Source organism: Tribolium madens, unplaced genomic scaffold (genome assembly GCF_015345945.1).
Source record: "Tribolium madens isolate multiple individuals breed KSU strain unplaced genomic scaffold, Tmad_KSU_1.1 Scaffold_3;HRSCAF=73;Tcas5.2_LG2, whole genome shotgun sequence".
Taxonomy (NCBI): Eukaryota; Metazoa; Arthropoda; class Insecta; order Coleoptera; family Tenebrionidae; genus Tribolium; species Tribolium madens.
Window position 1 is genome coordinate 9756361 of NW_025401006.1, and position 16329 is coordinate 9772689.

Sequence of the window (16329 nt, forward strand, 5' to 3'; positions counted from 1 at the left end):
TAATCTGCGAACAATAAAAGAAGAGTGAGTCGCCATTTTGTTCGCTATAAAATCATAAAGATCTTACCAAAATTATATAAAACATCTCCGACCGAAACCAAAACTTAGCGTTTGAAATGTGTCTGTGATATAAACAGTGGAGTGTAAATAGCGGTATATTTGTGATATGCACTAATAATTGTCTGTGTGTTTTTATTTTGGTGCATTTTGGAGAGGGTGTAGATCAGCTGAAGGGACAAAATGAGTACGAAAGACGATGAATACGATTATTTGTTCAAAGGTAAGAGTCTAAATCGGGCCCTTGTTATCAAAATTTGACGTTGCGGACCTTGGAGGTAATTGACACTTGACGTAAATTTTGTTCCTGTGTGTGACAAGTCAGCAATGTCAGAGGTCAACTTTGAAGTCCTTACACGAAAAATAATCAATTGAAGAGGCATCAGGGTGCCCCCTTCATGCCTTTTGTGTATTAGTCACGCACAACTTCAATTAGGATAATCAATGAATTTGGCTTTTAAACCGTACCTGACAAAACGGTTCAAAATGCAAATAAACCGCTATTTACGTGCCGATTCTTTTTGCAGTTGTCCTTATTGGAGACTCCGGGGTAGGAAAAAGCAATCTGTTGTCTAGATTTACTAGGAATGAATTTAATTTGGAATCAAAATCAACAATAGGAGTGGAATTCGCGACTCGTAGCATGCAGGTGAGTTGAACCTCCAATAACATAAAAGGTTATTGTTATTGCATCTTATTTAGTCACGATTCGAATTTCCCGTAAATATCATAATCCCACTTACTCAAATCTCTTAGTCATATTATCAGATTCCGACAAATATTGGTGGGTGTAAGTGGACGCATAAACAGCTCAAGAAACATTGTTTTCCACTCTATCAATCTTGTGGAAGACGTCATAATCAGCTGTCTGAAGATATCCGATTATCGTTAATGCACCGTTGTGTCATTGGGTTGTGAAAGTTAACATCCCATGGCACACATATCATTCACCTAATTTGCATTATATATTTTTTTAAATCGGGAATCTGGGTTAAGTAAGTGTTGGTGGAAACGCAAAATTAACCATAATATTCAGAACAGCTCTTTTTAATAGTGAACTTCTGTGAGAACTGCAGAAGATTACAATGTAATGCATTTTTTTATGCCACACTCATTACAACACATAACAACAATGAAAATGTTGCCACTAATGACTATGACAAAGAAAAATCAATGCGTGTCTGTGATTCATACACATTTTTAAACTGTGCCAATTGGGTGACAAAATTTTCTGTTTGAGGAAATGTATTATCTAAAGTGCTGTTGTGGAAATTTGCTCCAGTTTGGTTATAAATAATTTAATGATTAATGGTAATTCGTGTTTCTGTACATGACGTCACACCTGATTAGGTTAATGTAGAGAAAATGTAAAGCAATCAGTGATTTTTTTTCGTTACGATCATAAAATACTCATATCGTTTGTGCTCCAAACGTAATTAAATGATTCCATACAACTTTTCATGAATATTTTTAAGCATTATTGATTAATATTTTACACTGATGTTGAGTTCTGGAACATCGAAGACTAGTAATTTCTTCGTTTTACGTAAAAAAAAATGTTTTATTCGTCATTTAATTTTTTTTATTGACTAGCAATTAGAGTTCTTGAAGACACGTTTCCTTGTAGTGACGTTCAAATATTATTTAAAATTATAGGATTGGTAAATAGACAGTAGAAGATGAAATTTGTTTTCAGGAGGAGGTTAAACTTTAGACAGTTCTAAACATGTTTTCGAACTTTTATTTATTAGGGAATAAAATAACCGTCCTGAGAAATAAATTTGCGGTTCAACCTTAAAGATATTGACCGCCATCAAACCTCAAGATAAAAACAGTTTTGAAACTTTTGTAAACGAAATGTGGTTGAATCCTCAGGGGAATAGATTTTTAAGAGTTCTTTCGACGTTGAGCTATAACATGACTAAATAAAAAATAAACTTCACTTTGTTGCTTTTCAGAGTTTTCTTTATTATAAAAACATTTAATCGATTTTGATGGTTTTTGTTCTGTTATACAGTATGTCCCCGGATTGAGTTTACAAGAGGAAAAAAATTATCTTTGATTTTACGCCAAAACTGCAAAGGAAAAAAAATTTTCCTTTACTTGAAACCAGAAAATCTGTAATTAAAACTTCATTATTCTAACTCAGTAGAAAGAAAAGTTCATTTTTCTCTTGATTTTGGACTTTTTATTATTTTGACAATGATGTAACTTTGACAAATAAATGAGTTTACGCAAGTTAAATAACAAAAATGTTTGTGAAAAACATAATTTTAATAAACAGCAACTCAAAGAAACAGCTTAAGATAAAAACCAAAGTCATTTTTAACAAGAACTATTATTATTAATTTAATAAATTATTTGTCAAAGTGACATATAGTTGTCAAATAATTAAAACCGTTAATGTGATAAGACTTAAAAAGCAGAGAAAAATTATTTATTAAGTCCAAAGTCCAAAATCAAGAGAATAATGAAGTTTTAATTACAGATTGGCTGGTTTCAAGTAAAGCAAAAACTTTTTTTCCTTTGCAGTTTTGACGTAAAATCAAAGATAAAAAAAATTTTCCTCTTGTAAACCCAATCCGGGGACATAATGTACAGTTGGAGACAAAATACTTTGGTCATCAATGTCACTTGAGAGACATTAAATTGTAAAGCATGCTTTAGGGCTGTTAACCTTATTTTTAGATACAGTCATAGTTAGATACTGTCAATCATAGTTGACAAGTTGTATGTTCATATTTTTGATAGGAAAATATAATAGCTGTCATTAATTTGAAATTGTCATTCATTTTAACGTTAAAGCTTGAATTACACTAAAGTGTCAGAAAAGTGACGACCAAAGTATTTTACCTCCAACTGTACATACTATATTAGTGGAGTTGCATTTTTCGTTCGTTAAAATAAAAATACAACGAAACTAATTTATTTATTTTACCCAAGAAAGTCTATATTTATTAGGAATTATTATACAGGGTGTCAGAACTTGCGTACCAGAGAAAAATGCCAAGCAAGATAAGATACCAGAAACATAGAAAATATACCTGTAGCAAAATTGTTGTCTATTTACTGTAGAATTTTAAATTATTGGAAATGGTGTTATTTTTAACAATGATCAAAAATTAACATTGCCATTTATTTTTATTCATGTCGAGTGTTTGAATTACCGTCTTTTTGCAACTTATAACTGTATAATATTTTAAAATTATCATCTAGGCTAGACAATCCTTGAGGACAATTTATTTTGTCGTATTTTAATATGAATTATTATTGCAACGTCGATATTTTACCTTTCATACCACCTTGACAAAAACCGCTCGACTATGCATAATTTGCCATATTCGTAATTGTTGATGGTAGCGTTTTTTACGAGTCTCGGAAACGAGCGAAATGAATCTAATTTTAACACGTGTACAGTCTTGAAAGCAAACTCTGATGCTTGCAGGTCGATGGTAAAACAATAAAGGCACAAATCTGGGATACGGCAGGCCAGGAAAGATACCGCGCCATCACAGCAGCTTATTACAGAGGGGCTGTTGGTGCTCTCTTAGTCTACGACATTGCTAAACATCTGACTTACGAAAATGTGGAACGTTGGTTGCGTGAACTCAGAGATCACGCAGATCAAAACATCGTCATTATGTTGGTTGGTAATAAGTCGGATTTAAGGCATCTACGCGCCGTCCTAACCGAGGAAGCTAAAGCTTTCGCTGAAAGAAACGGCCTTTCATTCATAGAAACGTCAGCTCTTGATTCGACTAACGTCGATTTGGCTTTCCAGAATATACTCACAGAAATCTACCGAATTGTCTCACAGAAACAAATTAGAGATCCTCCCGAAGGCGACGTTATTCGACCACATAACGTGGAACCAATAGACGTAAAACCAACGATGAACACTGATGGTGTGCGCAAACAGTGCTGTCAGTAGTGTACACACTGTAGCAATACACTAGCCCAAACACAGGTGAGACTGATAATAATTGATTGAGTTTTGTTTGTAATTTTTTTTTGTTGTAGAATTCTGCATCATGTAGTGAGCCTCTGTACCACCCACCCATGGCTATTTGTGTTTTTGTTATAATTTACATAAATCTGAATGTCCTAATGCTAACATATTGTGACTTAGCGTGGAGCCCCCACATCTGTTTGCTGCGCACTTAGAAGCTGTTACAGTTTTTGTATACTACTATAATTTTCAGTAAATTTTTTCTATATAAAATATATCTGTAGGTATTTAAGTAATGAAATGTTTATTTATCAATAATATGCTTTAAGGCATGTGATCATATTTAACGATAGTTTTACCAGTTCAGGTACAGACCTAAGTTAAGAATATCTGTGTCTCTTGGTAGATATTGAAAAACAATAATCTTTGGTTTTATTTTTAAATGAAATATTGTAAATGTGCTCTGTTATTTATGATTGAAAAATTTACTACAATATAATAACCGTTATTTACTGATTTTGTTGGTTTGGTAAGTTCAGACTTACGATTGTGCTAGACGTAAACTATCGTTTCAGAACCTGGAGTAAATTACCAACAGTACCATTCCAATGTATTTTTTTTCACAAGTATTGTGAAAGACTGTTGTCCAATTTGCTCAGATTAAGGAGTGATAGTTGAAGTTACTAAAATACGAGTTACAAAATGTGTTTTTGTTACTACCTTTAGCTATATTAAAGTTAATAGATTGAGATTGTACACCTGTAACAAAATAACGGTCTTTGTATGTAATATAAGCTTATTCGAAATTTATTATACATTTAGTTTTTAAATAAAATTTCTGTAATTCAATGCGATGTTTTATTGACTGAAAATTGCGTTTTAATCTTTAAAAATGTACTTACATATGCAACCAACTACACAATGTTTTATGAAAATTTCTAACAAAAATACATTTTTTATTTTCAACTTGTGGGACTATTTTGACTTGGTTTTTATTACGAGTATTTAGTATTTTAATCATTGAAAAAAATTACTCATTTCGGCCTAAAGCACAATCGACTTTTCTGTTACTTATAACTAGAATAGTATTCGGGCGCAAACTAAAATACCTGTCAAAGAAGTCAACCGTATAACCTCACTTTTGATGCAATAAAAATGTATGAAATGTTTTAATTTGTGTCTTATAATTTACGAGAAAATTTATCCATAATGTCTTTTTACATTTTAAATAATTCTCGCAAGTAAGTATAATTGAATATTGTTCTTATTTTTTTTCTAAACTGGAACATTTTTTATTGTTGTTACTTTGGTCGGTCTTTGGTAAATAAGAACTGATTCGATTCTTAGAATTGATAATATTTCTTTCTAGAATTTATTATTGTTTATAAACAAGACTTGTTTCACCAAAATATGGAAAAAAATCAAAAGTTTCTCCACAATCAATACGTTAAATTATTGAATAAATATTAAATAACTTTAACGTAGGTGTATTGAATAATTTAATGTGTAGTAATGGTTGATCACTAATTTGTTGTCAAAAAATGAAGACGCAGTTCTTCACCACAAAGCGTATAAAAATAAGATAAATAAAGATGAAAACTTTATATAATCTTTATCATAATTTTTGCTAAAACTATTTGAATCACGTATCTTTCAGTGGCAGCACGTAACTAAACCATTTTCTAAACATTCTTGTCATGATAATGATATTTAAACGAAAAATTACAATCAGTTGATTCCTGGTTATAATTAATTGCCTTTTGACGCAATTTATTATATATCATTTTTATTTATATTACGAATCTAAAAAGACTATTGCGCTATCTCAAATTGCAAATTTACTGTCTTTGGTAATAAATTGATTATATTTTGAATTTTAAAATTAAAAATTAAGGTCAAGTGTATTTTCAAAAGTTTTGAATCGTTTTTTAAAGATTCAGGAAAATTCAGAGATTGGTCCACTATTTTAACTGTGCAAAATTAACTGAGACAATGCTACAATACCGCCAGTTTTTATCGCAATTTAACACTTTGGGTCTATAAATAAAATTTTATGTGCCCAACAATATCAATAAATTAAGGCAGTATCTAAGCCACGTGATAGATTTGCATCAAATCAAATCAAACTTTGACCAATCTTGCGATATTTTTGTATTTTGCAATAACCACATTTTTTACTTATTCGAATAATCTGGTCTATAAATCATAAATTAACTTTTTTGGTTATCTCTTATAAAAATAATGATCAATTGAATTGATTTTTTGTTTGTTTTTTAAATAATTACAGAATATGTCAGCGGACCATCATCTACAAAAATTGGGGTTCAAATTTTACAAATAAGGGTTTAAGAATATCCTCCAATTTTATATCTACAAGAAACTTGTCAAGCAAGGAACGAACTTCTGGTAAGTATCAGAAAAACCAACAATACGGAAGGCCAAGGCAGATAACCCCCAGCATCACTATAAGTACGATAAAGACACTCAAAAGTAACCCATTTGCTTAATTCGATTAGTACTCACAACATGTCTCCGTTATTAATTATTTCTGAATTAACGATTTGGACAGTATACTCTTTAAATGAACAAATATTTTCTAAAGGTCTGGAAAAAACACACGTCATATTGGAACTTCATCAATCATGACATCAATTTTTAACTACTGGTAAAATTAATTTTTCTCTTTTTTTTTAAATCTAGATCGATTTGAATGGAAAGGAATTTTGACTAGATTCGTTCCAGTAGGAATCTGTCTCATTGCTGTGATGCAATGGCGTTCTTACCGAAAAAAATCCTCAGAACGCTTGGCCAAAAAATGGGAAATCGACTGTTACTGTATGTTGCCTTTGAGAACGGTTTCTCGGTGGTGGGGCTGGTTTGCAGGTATAAAATATTTTTCTACTTAATTGAACCTAATTAATTTGATTTTTATTATGTAGACAAAAAAATACCGGAGTTTTTACGACCTGTAGTCTATGGTTTGTATGCTAACACTTTCGGTGTTAAATTGTCGGAAGCTTTACATGAGGATTTAAGGTCTTATCCAAGTCTAGCGGACTTCTTTGCGAGGCCTTTGAAAAACGGAATTCGGACAATCGACCACGAGAGTGATTTAGTTTCACCTTGTGACGGCACTGTGTTACATTTTGGCACGGTTCACACTGGCGAAATTGAACAAGTTCGTATTTTTATCAATAATTCTAGAAGTTTGAAAGAGTTCTTTTCGGTTATCAACTTGTTATTCATTGACTCGTTTTATCAATTCGTGTAATTTGCTATTGTTTACAACATTGTAGACTGTTTGGTTTCCTTTGAGACACTGTTTTTATTACATACATGAGTCATGGTATTTTTTTAGGTGAAAGGTGTAACTTATTCGCTTGAAAATTTCTTGGGTGAAAACACTTGGAATAATAACAATAACAACGTCAAAGATTACAGAACGTCACTGCTCCACAACGCCCACACTTTGTATCAGTGTGTTATTTATTTAGCCCCTGGGGACTACCACCGGTAATAAAAAACTATAAAAAAAAAACATTTTTTGCTTATTTTTTTTTCAGGTTCCATTCGCCTGCAAATTGGAAACCAACCCACCGGCGCCATTTCCACGGAGAACTCTTATCAGTGAGTCCCAGAATCGCTAAATGGGTTCCTGGGTTGTTCTGTCTCAATGAACGCGCTGTGTATTTGGGTTCATGGGATCACGGATTTTTCTCATATGCCGCAGTTGGTAAAAAATCTAACATTTTGTTACTATTTATTATTGAAAAATGTATTCTAGGTGCCACAAATGTAGGGACAGTGAAAGTCTACTGCGACAAAACTTTACACACAAATCACCCCAAAAAGTCAGATCGTTGCAAAGATCTGTGTTTGGGAAATGACACGTATTTTAAAAAAGGGGATCCGTTTGGGGAATTTCGAATGGGTTCTACTATTGTCTTAGTATTTGAAGCACCCGTCAATTTTCAATTCACGATTTTACCGGGTGATAGAGTACAAATGGGTCAAGGCTTAGGTCGAGTTGGGCAACATAAATTTGTTGATAGATTACAACCGACCCCTCAATTCATTAATAAAGCGATTTAAATCTTAGAATAAGTATTAAGTAATATTTTAATTGTGATACTTAACTACGCTTTACAAATAAATATGTCTTTAATTTTTATCTTGTGTTTTTGATTTAAAATAATATTAGCTCTGTTCGCGCAGCATTTTCAGAACTAACCCTGAACTAGTGCTAGATTTATTTATTTTTCTGTACAAGTAGTTAAAATGAAAAAGAAATAACTAAATAAAAAAAATAAATAATTTTTAAAAGATTAAAAAAATAGAAACTGCATTAATTTTTTTTAATAAAATTATGGAGGTGAAAGTTACAGATTTTGAAACTTGAGTTTTCCAGAATATTCATCCGGGTACGCCACTGACCTGGACGCACTTGACATTTCGAGTCAGTGGCGGCGCATTGTCAAATGTGATTACAAATTTTGTAATAACTTTCGAAACTAGTGGTGACAAAGCTGGTTTAAGTAATTAGTGCAATTCCGAGGGTGAAACAGTATTGAATTACATAACAAAATAGAAATCTGTTGTAAGAATAATGATTAAACGCTCGAAATTACCTTCTAACCTAACTTAACAGCTTTTCAAAAATGTTTGATATGTTTCAGATCATGAAGCTCAGGCAGGTTTTGTTGTTAAAAAACTATTTCTTAACATTAGTCGGTTTGTTGGTTTTTGTTATAAAGACAGAAAGTGGACGTAAGTGTTTGGGGGTGTTCGGAATAATTTATTATGAATGTTTTTTTCAGCAAATAATTTACACGTTCATGACGGTGCCACAACGGCTGAAATAATAGCTGGTGATATATTTTTTGAAATAATTGACCCCCTAGAATTAGAATATACATACAGAATAAGGCCTGCCAAAGATTTTGGAGCACCTTTTGTAAGTAAAAAATGCGTTTGGAGGCTTTTTTGTTATGGATTTGTTTCAGAATGAATCGTTTTATATAAAACATGTCCCTCTTGTGCCTATTCAACCAAAATTCGGTTGTACGCCTCCTGAGAATCTTGAGGATATTGAAGGAAATGTTGCTCTAATTGAAAGAGGGTACGTGTTCATTTCCGTTTTCTAATACATTTTATTTTTCAATCTCTTAGGGAATGTTCATTCAAAATGAAAGCAATAATCGCTGAAAAAGCCGGTGCACAAGCGGTAATTATAACAGATGTTTCCAAGCCGACTGAAGAATACTTTATTGAGATGATTGATGATGACTCATCTGATGAAGTTCACATACCTGCAGCTTTTCTCATGGGGAAAAACGGTATTATGATAACAAAAACTCTGGAAAGGTTGAAAAGATCATATGCAATAATTAATTTACCCGTAAATTTAACGTTCACACCAGTACATGAAATGAATCAGCCACCATGGTTGGGATGGTAATTGATACCCCAGTTCTAAGTTGAATGAAACACAAATCAGGGTCAAGTTCCTCAATTTTTAACCCCATTTGGACACTGTACTTATTTTTATTTATTGCCAAATAATTTATTTACTGGTGTGGGGTTGTAATTTTGTACATATTAACATCGTCTGAAATGGCCACTCGTGTGCCATGTGTGGAAAAATTGCTCACCTCTAGTCAACTTAGCAATAATTTTTTAAAGAATTTACAGTTTTACTTGTTTGTACATATCACTTTATTTATTGAAATAAATTTTAAGACGTTATTTATTTCGTTTTTATTCCTCTACCAAACAAAGTAGGGAAAAATAAGGGACTAACACAAAACATTAACTTAATTCCGGAATTTTATTAAAATACCAGTATCCAAGTTGTAAAAATTAACAAATATAAATTACGACCTAGGTCTTTCCTTCTTTTCTTTGTATAACGCTAGTAGGGATACATTGGCTACTTTGACAACCTGTAACCAATAAAATGTAAATTGTCGCCTTTAATGAGGGCTCTTTGCTATACCTTGAACCTAACTCCAGGAATATCACCTACGGCATGACCTTTACGACCGAAACCTGCGACCAAAACTTCGTCGTTTTCCTCAATATGGTTCAAACAACCATCTCTGGGGACGAAAGCGGTGATTTTTTTACCGTTCTTGATCAATTGGACCCTAACACACTTACGGATAGCGGAGTTGGGTTGTTTAGCTTCAACACCTCTGCAAAAACATTAATCATTTCATGTCTCCCTAGACCAATTTTAATGTAATTATAAAAATAAAAAAACATGCACAGATCATACTTGCCTGTTGACGATGTCGAAATCAACTCCCCGCACAGAATTTTCCTGTGATTGAATCAAACTCACCCATTCACAAGCAAATCCTGCGCAGGGCGCTAATTACCCCAGGATTGAAATGTGGTACACATATCAGAGCGTAAAGTCAACCAAATTGACTTCCCAATGGTTCAGAGTACCATTCTTTAATATAGCACTATCAAAATATAAACTAAGGTACCAAGGAAGTACTTTAGTTGTCTCAAAGTGCACTTGTGTCAAAATAAGAAACTCACACTTTTTCAAGTACAATTCCTTTGGCATGTGAAGCACCCCCAAAAGGATTGGCCTTCCAGCGAGTCCCCAAATGAGCTTTTTTGTAATCTTTGTCGGCCCATCGTTGCTCTCGGCGATGGTTCACATGTTTTCTAGCCGTTCTCAAACCGCGGGGCTTGCCTGAAACACAAAAAAACATAAATCACAAAAATACAAATACGACGACGTTGAACAAAGTCTGTGGATCACATTTATAGCAAGAAATATCAATTTTATTTTCATTTAGCAAGAGGATGAAATGGATTTCTTTTAGAGGACTAAAAAGTGAGCGAAGTTACAATCAATATTTTGCAAGATAAGTTACCGTGAAGACACTTGTGGCTAATGAAATATGATGGACCAACACACAAAGTAATTAATTTTGGAAAATTTTGGCAAATTTAATGACTAAAACTTGAAAAAATGTATTTATTTACGGTAATGCATGACACTCACCCATGTTGGCTGCAGCAAAACTTCGGCAAAAGAGGGTCAGGAATGCCAACCTGACGCCGTCTAAAGTCCGAACGTTGGCAACGCCTCGAATTGGATTGTTATTTTTTGAGTTTATCAGTAAACAAACCTTGTCCTGGACTATAAATTGTGTTGCCAGTTTGTTATTAGTGCTCTAATTATGATTTCGTGTCGATTATGTGTGTTAATCAAAGAGCATTGCAATTTTGTTTTTGATTTTTTGAGAAATTGGGGTTATTGTTGATATTATGTTGGTAGTAGACTGGAATCGATCCAATTTTTTTGTGATAGAAGAGGATAAGCGATTTTTGACAGTTCGAAGCGCACTTTTTGTATATTTTTTTAAGCAACCTATCGAGTTCTTGGCTGTATAGCTTTTTTTGTACTTCTATTCTGGACCAAGTTATAATGTTTGCGTGGTTTACGTTTTTGCTCCGTATTTTCTAACAATTAAGGTAATTATCAACGCCTTCTTTTGATAGTAATCTAATTACTCGTTTGTTTATTTTGCGATTTTTGACAGTAGCAAAAATAACACACTCCGTAAACAAAAGCACATTTGCGGCTTATTATTAGAAAAATGATTTCCCAATGTTTGTTTTATTCCAGATACGGTATTGAACATGGAAAATGCTCAAGAAAGGGATTTTCACAGAAGTTTGGAGCCTGACGTGATCATTAATCATGAACTCAGTGAAGATGAAGAAGTGAGTCTAATTATTACCAAAAAGGCCCCCATAATGTGCTAAATCAGACGGAATAGGGGGACATTTCGTTTTGTAATCGATAAAATTTTGCTCAGGCCTCTTTAAGGCTTATTTTCCAAAATTGTGCTTTCGGAGCCTACTACCTATTCTGAAACATTTTTAACACAACTAAGTGGGCATCAGTGACATTTGATATTCATTTGTTTTCTTTGTTGGCGGTGCCGAAGAATTAGATACGCCGTTTTTTGATAACAACAATTATTAAAAGATCTTTTTGTCAAAAAAAAAATTCAATGTTAAATTATGTTTTTTTTTCAGGAAGTTACGTGCATAAAGAGCAAGGACGTCCACTCTTCAATCAACGGACATCCCAAAACGGTGCAACCAGACATATCCATAATTCCCTTAAATAAAAAACCCCAAATCAAAATAAAACTCTTCAAAAAGGAGTATTCCCCCTCAAAGGACGACACGAAAGTACAAAGCATCTCTCGATCTCCTCGTCAAACGGTAAGACTGGTATCAAAAGACGAAGCAGAACGTGCTGGCGACACGTACACTCGACGCAAATCTCTCCCTCTAGAAAAATGTCACATTTGCAAAAAATTCTTCCGTCGAATGAAAACGCATTTACTAAAACACGAACAAACCAATCGAAACCCAAACGATCCGCTCACTTGTACGTTTTGCATGAAGGGTTTCAACACTCAGAGCAACTTACTCATCCATATGAGGACTCATACCGGTGATAAACCTTACGTCTGTGAGGTTTGCCATAAAGGGTTCGCCCAGTCATGCAATTTGGTCAATCACGTGAGGATACATACGGGGGAAAGACCGTTCAAATGTCCTCATTGTGACAGGGCGTTTACCCAATCGGGGAATCTTAATAATCATATAAGACTTCATACAGATGAGAAGCCGTTCAAGTGTCATTTTTGCGATAAAGCGTTCGTCCAATCCGGAAATCTTAATTCTCATATAAGAAATAATCATAAGTTTGTTGATGATGGCGCGAATGATTCTGTTAGTGAAAAAGTAGAAGAATATAAATGCTAGCTTAGGTTTAAAGATGATGACTTGATTAAAGAAGAAACGGAATGAACTAAATGGTAATATTTGGGGTTTACTCATGTGGGTTAAAATGTTATTCTTTTTCGGCTTTTTCGAAAACAACATGGTTTGTTGATAACTGAGGTTGCGTAAATGACCTGAGAAAAAATTATAATTTTAATAATTATCTTTTTTGGGACTTGACAAACAAAAATTATCTCTGTGATTGCTTCACTTTTTTTGTTTTTGATTTTTATTTCAGTTATTATTAGCAGATGAGTAATTTTATTATTTAATCTTTAGGACTTTTCAGGGAAAAAATATTGTTAATTGATAAAAATTGTTTTCGTAGACATTCTAGGTGTGAAAGCCGTCAATAACACATATTATTCTTATGACCCACCTTTATACAGAGTGTTTCAATATGATATTCCTATGTGCAAAAGTTCTATTTGTGACGAGTAGTTCAAGGTGACTGTTAAAGGCACCATTTTTTATTTATTCATAGAGGTGTATTATGGGCAATATTACACTATTATTTCAAGGAAATATAATTTACTTGGACAAACATACTGTGTTTATGAATACCTCTATAACATAAAACTATTAGTTTATTTTATTCACTGACATTTATAGACTGTAAAATAGATAGATATTTTTAATAAATATTAAAAAATTACAAAAAAAAATCATATAAATGGATAAGTGTAAATCTATAATTAGTAACACTTAAGATTAATCCGTTACTATGTTTCTGGGTAAAAATTTTTTTTTACAACAAACATGTCAGCTTAATTATTTAATTGAATTCTACCAGTTGTGAAGAAAATTATTGTAGACTTAATACTTTTATTTGTAGAGTGCATTATGGCTAATTTTTACGTACTAAATTGCAATAATTCTAAAAAATCTAGTCAAAACATTGGAGCCATATTTTTTTAATTTTGTTTTTGGATGTAGCCAAAAGCAGCACGCTAATAATTGAAACATTCTGTAATAACATCATTAGGTGCTATAAAGTTTCCTATACAGATTTGCCATATTTCTGCTCAAAAAGAGTTAACGCAACTGTTTTAATAATAAAGATATTTAGTCAAGTCACTATCACGTAATACTCATTGCTTTCATGATATTCGTATTTTTGTAGTTACTCTATATTATCATTTTTTATACTATATTATATACTTACATAAATTTATACTTATAAGACTTAGTTTTTACAACAAAGTCTGTAAATTGTCGGATTGTTTTAGTGATTTTAAAAGACTAATTGGATGAGACTGTAAGTTTGCATAGTATGTCGCTGATAATTATTAGTGCAGAATGAAAACACGCGACAGCTTCCAGCAAGGAGAGGATTTTGAAAAGGAGAAAAATACGCTTAGGACTGGCACAAACTATGCAAGTTTTTTTAGACTATCGTGCAATAACTAGAGATTTATTTGGCCAAATTATTGATCTCGAAAAATGTATTTATTTATCGTCAATCACCGGTCATGTATACTCATCAATCTTCTGACTTCCATTCAATAGATTTGTAGTTTCTGTTCTATTATTATTATTGTCCCAAGTGTACAATATGTTCCTTACACTTAACTAATACAAATTTGTACTGTATTTTGCATGTCACTGTAGTTTTATATATAAAACAAATAAATATACGAGAAGTATTCCGTTTTAAATTCACTCCCATTCAAGTGAGCTATGTCACACTTCAATCAAATTCAACCATTCCTAGAAAGCCAAACTTTTTACGATGTTTTTATTGAAGACTATTTCAAGAAAACTACCTTTAAACCTGTGGAAATTCCCTTACTTACCTTTCTACTACCCTCAAAATCGAAACTATGCCGACCATAAAATCCCAGACCGCCTCAAAAACATGGAAGATGAAAGAGACCCTCAGTTTTTTGACATGGTCGAATATTTTTTCCACAAGGCTTGCATTTTGATTGAGGATCGATTAATCGAAGAGTTGGGGGAGATAAAAGGGACCAAGATGTCTATCGAGAGTCGTAAGGCTCGAGTAAAGGGTATTCTATCTTTGATGGAACAATGCGACTATATTCTGGATTTTTGTTTTCCTATTAAGAGAGATAATGGAACATATGAGACAATCCAAGCTTATCGGGCCCAACACAGCTCCCATAGAATGCCCATGAAGGGTGGTATTCGCTATTCACTCGACGTTAACATGGATGAAGTCCAGGCTTTGTCTGCTTTGATGACCTTTAAGTGTGCTTGCGTTGATGTACCTTTCGGTGGAGCTAAAGCTGGGATTAAAATCAACGCGAAGAAATATTCCGAGAATGAATTGGAGAAAATCACTCGTAGGTTTGCGTTAGAATTGGCCAAGAAAGGGTTTTTGGGGCCAAGTGTTGACGTCCCAGCCCCAGATATGGCAACAGGGGAGAGGGAAATGGCCTGGATTGCGGATACCTACTCCAAGGCTATGGGTTACAGGGATATCAACAGCAAGGGATGCGTCACCGGAAAACCCATCAATCAGGGAGGAATTCATGGTCGGGTTTCTGCAACCGGGAGAGGACTTTTCAACGGCCTTGACCTCTTCATCAATGACCCGCATTACATGAGTTTGTGTGGTCTTACTCCAGGGTGGCAAGGCAAGACTTTTATTGTGCAAGGATTTGGCAACGTTGGCTTGCATGCTACTAGATATCTACACAGGGCGGGGGCTAAATGTATTGGTGTCATTGAATTTGACGGTGCCCTCCATAACCTCGAAGGAATTAACCCCAAAGACTTGGAGGAATATAAATTAACCCATGGAACGATAGTTGGGTATCCCGGTGCTAAAGCTTTCAATAAGGACGCTCTCATGTACGAACCTTGCGATATTTTGGTACCCGCAGCTGCGGAAAAAGCAATTCGCAAAGACAACGCGGATAAAATCAAAGCTAAGGTTATCGCTGAGGGGGCGAACGGGCCAACAACCCCTGCCGCTGATAAAATTCTCGTTAAGAAGAATATTTTAGTTCTTCCAGATTTGTACGTGAATGCTGGGGGTGTAACAGTGTCTTATTTCGAGTGGTTGAAAAATATTAATCATGTTTCGTTCGGGAAACTGACCTTCAAATATGAAGAGGATTCGAATAAGCTATTGCTCAAGTCGGTTGAGGAGTCGTTGAAGAAATCACTAGGGAGTGCTTCTAGTAGAGTCGAGATTGCACCGACTGAGGCATTTAGGCTGAGAATGGCAGGGGCTTCCGAGAAGGATATAGTCCAGTCTGGACTGCATTATTCAATGGAAAAAGCAGGCAAGTCCATTAAACAAACCGCAGAGGAACATAAATTGGGGTTGGACTTACGAGCGGCCGCTTATATGAACTGCGTGTCTAAGATTTTCTCAACTATTAATGTAGCTGGACTTACTTTCTAAATTTTGTTGTATGAATGAAATTTTATTTAATCAGACATTTTTATTTGAGTACTTAGAAGTACAATATCACACTAACATACATACTTTGAAAGCAAATACACAAACATGTCACGAAAAAAAA

At 33.7% G+C, this 16329-nt stretch overlaps 6 protein-coding genes across 11 annotated transcripts; 5 read left to right on the forward strand and 1 right to left on the reverse strand.

Annotated features, from left to right (window-relative positions):
• The first annotated feature begins 13 nt into the window (after positions 1–13).
• LOC123008217 (ras-related protein Rab-11A-like) lies at positions 14–4855 on the forward strand. The gene is made up of 4 exons (XM_044403917.1): positions 14–280; positions 585–706; positions 3503–4024; positions 4078–4855. Exons 1-3 carry the CDS (start codon positions 241–243, stop codon positions 3986–3988), a joined length of 648 nt encoding a protein of 215 aa, XP_044259852.1. The 5' UTR covers positions 14–240; the 3' UTR covers positions 3989–4024; positions 4078–4855.
• A 127-nt stretch (positions 4856–4982) lies between these two features.
• Positions 4983–8177, forward strand: LOC123008216 (phosphatidylserine decarboxylase proenzyme, mitochondrial). 4 transcript variants are annotated; one of them, XM_044403912.1, is made up of 7 exons: positions 4983–5247; positions 6294–6412; positions 6707–6889; positions 6946–7184; positions 7365–7519; positions 7570–7739; positions 7791–8177. In XM_044403912.1, the coding sequence occupies exons 1-7, from the start codon at positions 5216–5218 to the stop codon at positions 8096–8098; spliced, it is 1206 nt and encodes a 401-aa protein (XP_044259847.1). In that variant the 5' UTR covers positions 4983–5215; the 3' UTR covers positions 8099–8177. The 4 variants fall into 4 exon arrangements, with proteins under 4 accessions (XP_044259847.1, XP_044259848.1, XP_044259851.1 ...); XM_044403916.1 differs by lacking the exons at positions 4983–5247; positions 6294–6412 and adding an exon at positions 6482–6671 and having other exon boundaries at positions 6749–6889; positions 6946–6984; positions 7043–7184; XM_044403913.1 differs by lacking the exons at positions 4983–5247; positions 6294–6412 and adding an exon at positions 6447–6608.
• Positions 8178–8462: 285 nt separating this feature from the next.
• On the forward strand, positions 8463–9751 carry LOC123007653 (PRADC1-like protein). Of its 2 annotated transcripts, XM_044403061.1 has the most exons (5): positions 8463–8603; positions 8683–8773; positions 8824–8960; positions 9010–9125; positions 9176–9751. In XM_044403061.1, the coding sequence occupies exons 2-5, from the start codon at positions 8686–8688 to the stop codon at positions 9462–9464; spliced, it is 630 nt and encodes a 209-aa protein (XP_044258996.1). In that variant the 5' UTR covers positions 8463–8603; positions 8683–8685; the 3' UTR covers positions 9465–9751. The 2 variants fall into 2 exon arrangements, with proteins under 2 accessions (XP_044258996.1, XP_044258995.1); XM_044403060.1 differs by having other exon boundaries at positions 8470–8773.
• Positions 9752–9819: 68 nt separating this feature from the next.
• LOC123007657 (40S ribosomal protein S23) lies at positions 9820–11189 on the reverse strand. The gene is made up of 4 exons (XM_044403068.1): positions 11031–11189; positions 10556–10715; positions 10002–10200; positions 9820–9948 (listed from the first exon to the last, which is right to left on the reverse strand). The coding sequence occupies exons 1-4, from the start codon at positions 11032–11034 to the stop codon at positions 9880–9882; spliced, it is 432 nt and encodes a 143-aa protein (XP_044259003.1). The 5' UTR covers positions 11035–11189; the 3' UTR covers positions 9820–9879.
• On the forward strand, positions 11090–14246 carry LOC123007648 (zinc finger protein 184-like). 2 transcript variants are annotated; one of them, XM_044403053.1, is made up of 4 exons: positions 11090–11503; positions 11658–11755; positions 12074–12265; positions 14062–14246. In XM_044403053.1, the coding sequence occupies exons 2-4, from the start codon at positions 11672–11674 to the stop codon at positions 14062–14064; spliced, it is 279 nt and encodes a 92-aa protein (XP_044258988.1). In that variant the 5' UTR covers positions 11090–11503; positions 11658–11671; the 3' UTR covers positions 14065–14246. The 2 variants fall into 2 exon arrangements, with proteins under 2 accessions (XP_044258988.1, XP_044258987.1); XM_044403052.1 differs by having other exon boundaries at positions 11093–11503; positions 12074–14246.
• A 291-nt stretch (positions 14247–14537) lies between these two features.
• LOC123007636 (glutamate dehydrogenase, mitochondrial-like) lies at positions 14538–16238 on the forward strand. The gene has a single exon (XM_044403033.1). It carries the CDS (start codon positions 14565–14567, stop codon positions 16206–16208), a length of 1644 nt encoding a protein of 547 aa, XP_044258968.1. The 5' UTR covers positions 14538–14564; the 3' UTR covers positions 16209–16238.
• The last annotated feature ends 91 nt before the right edge of the window (positions 16239–16329 follow it).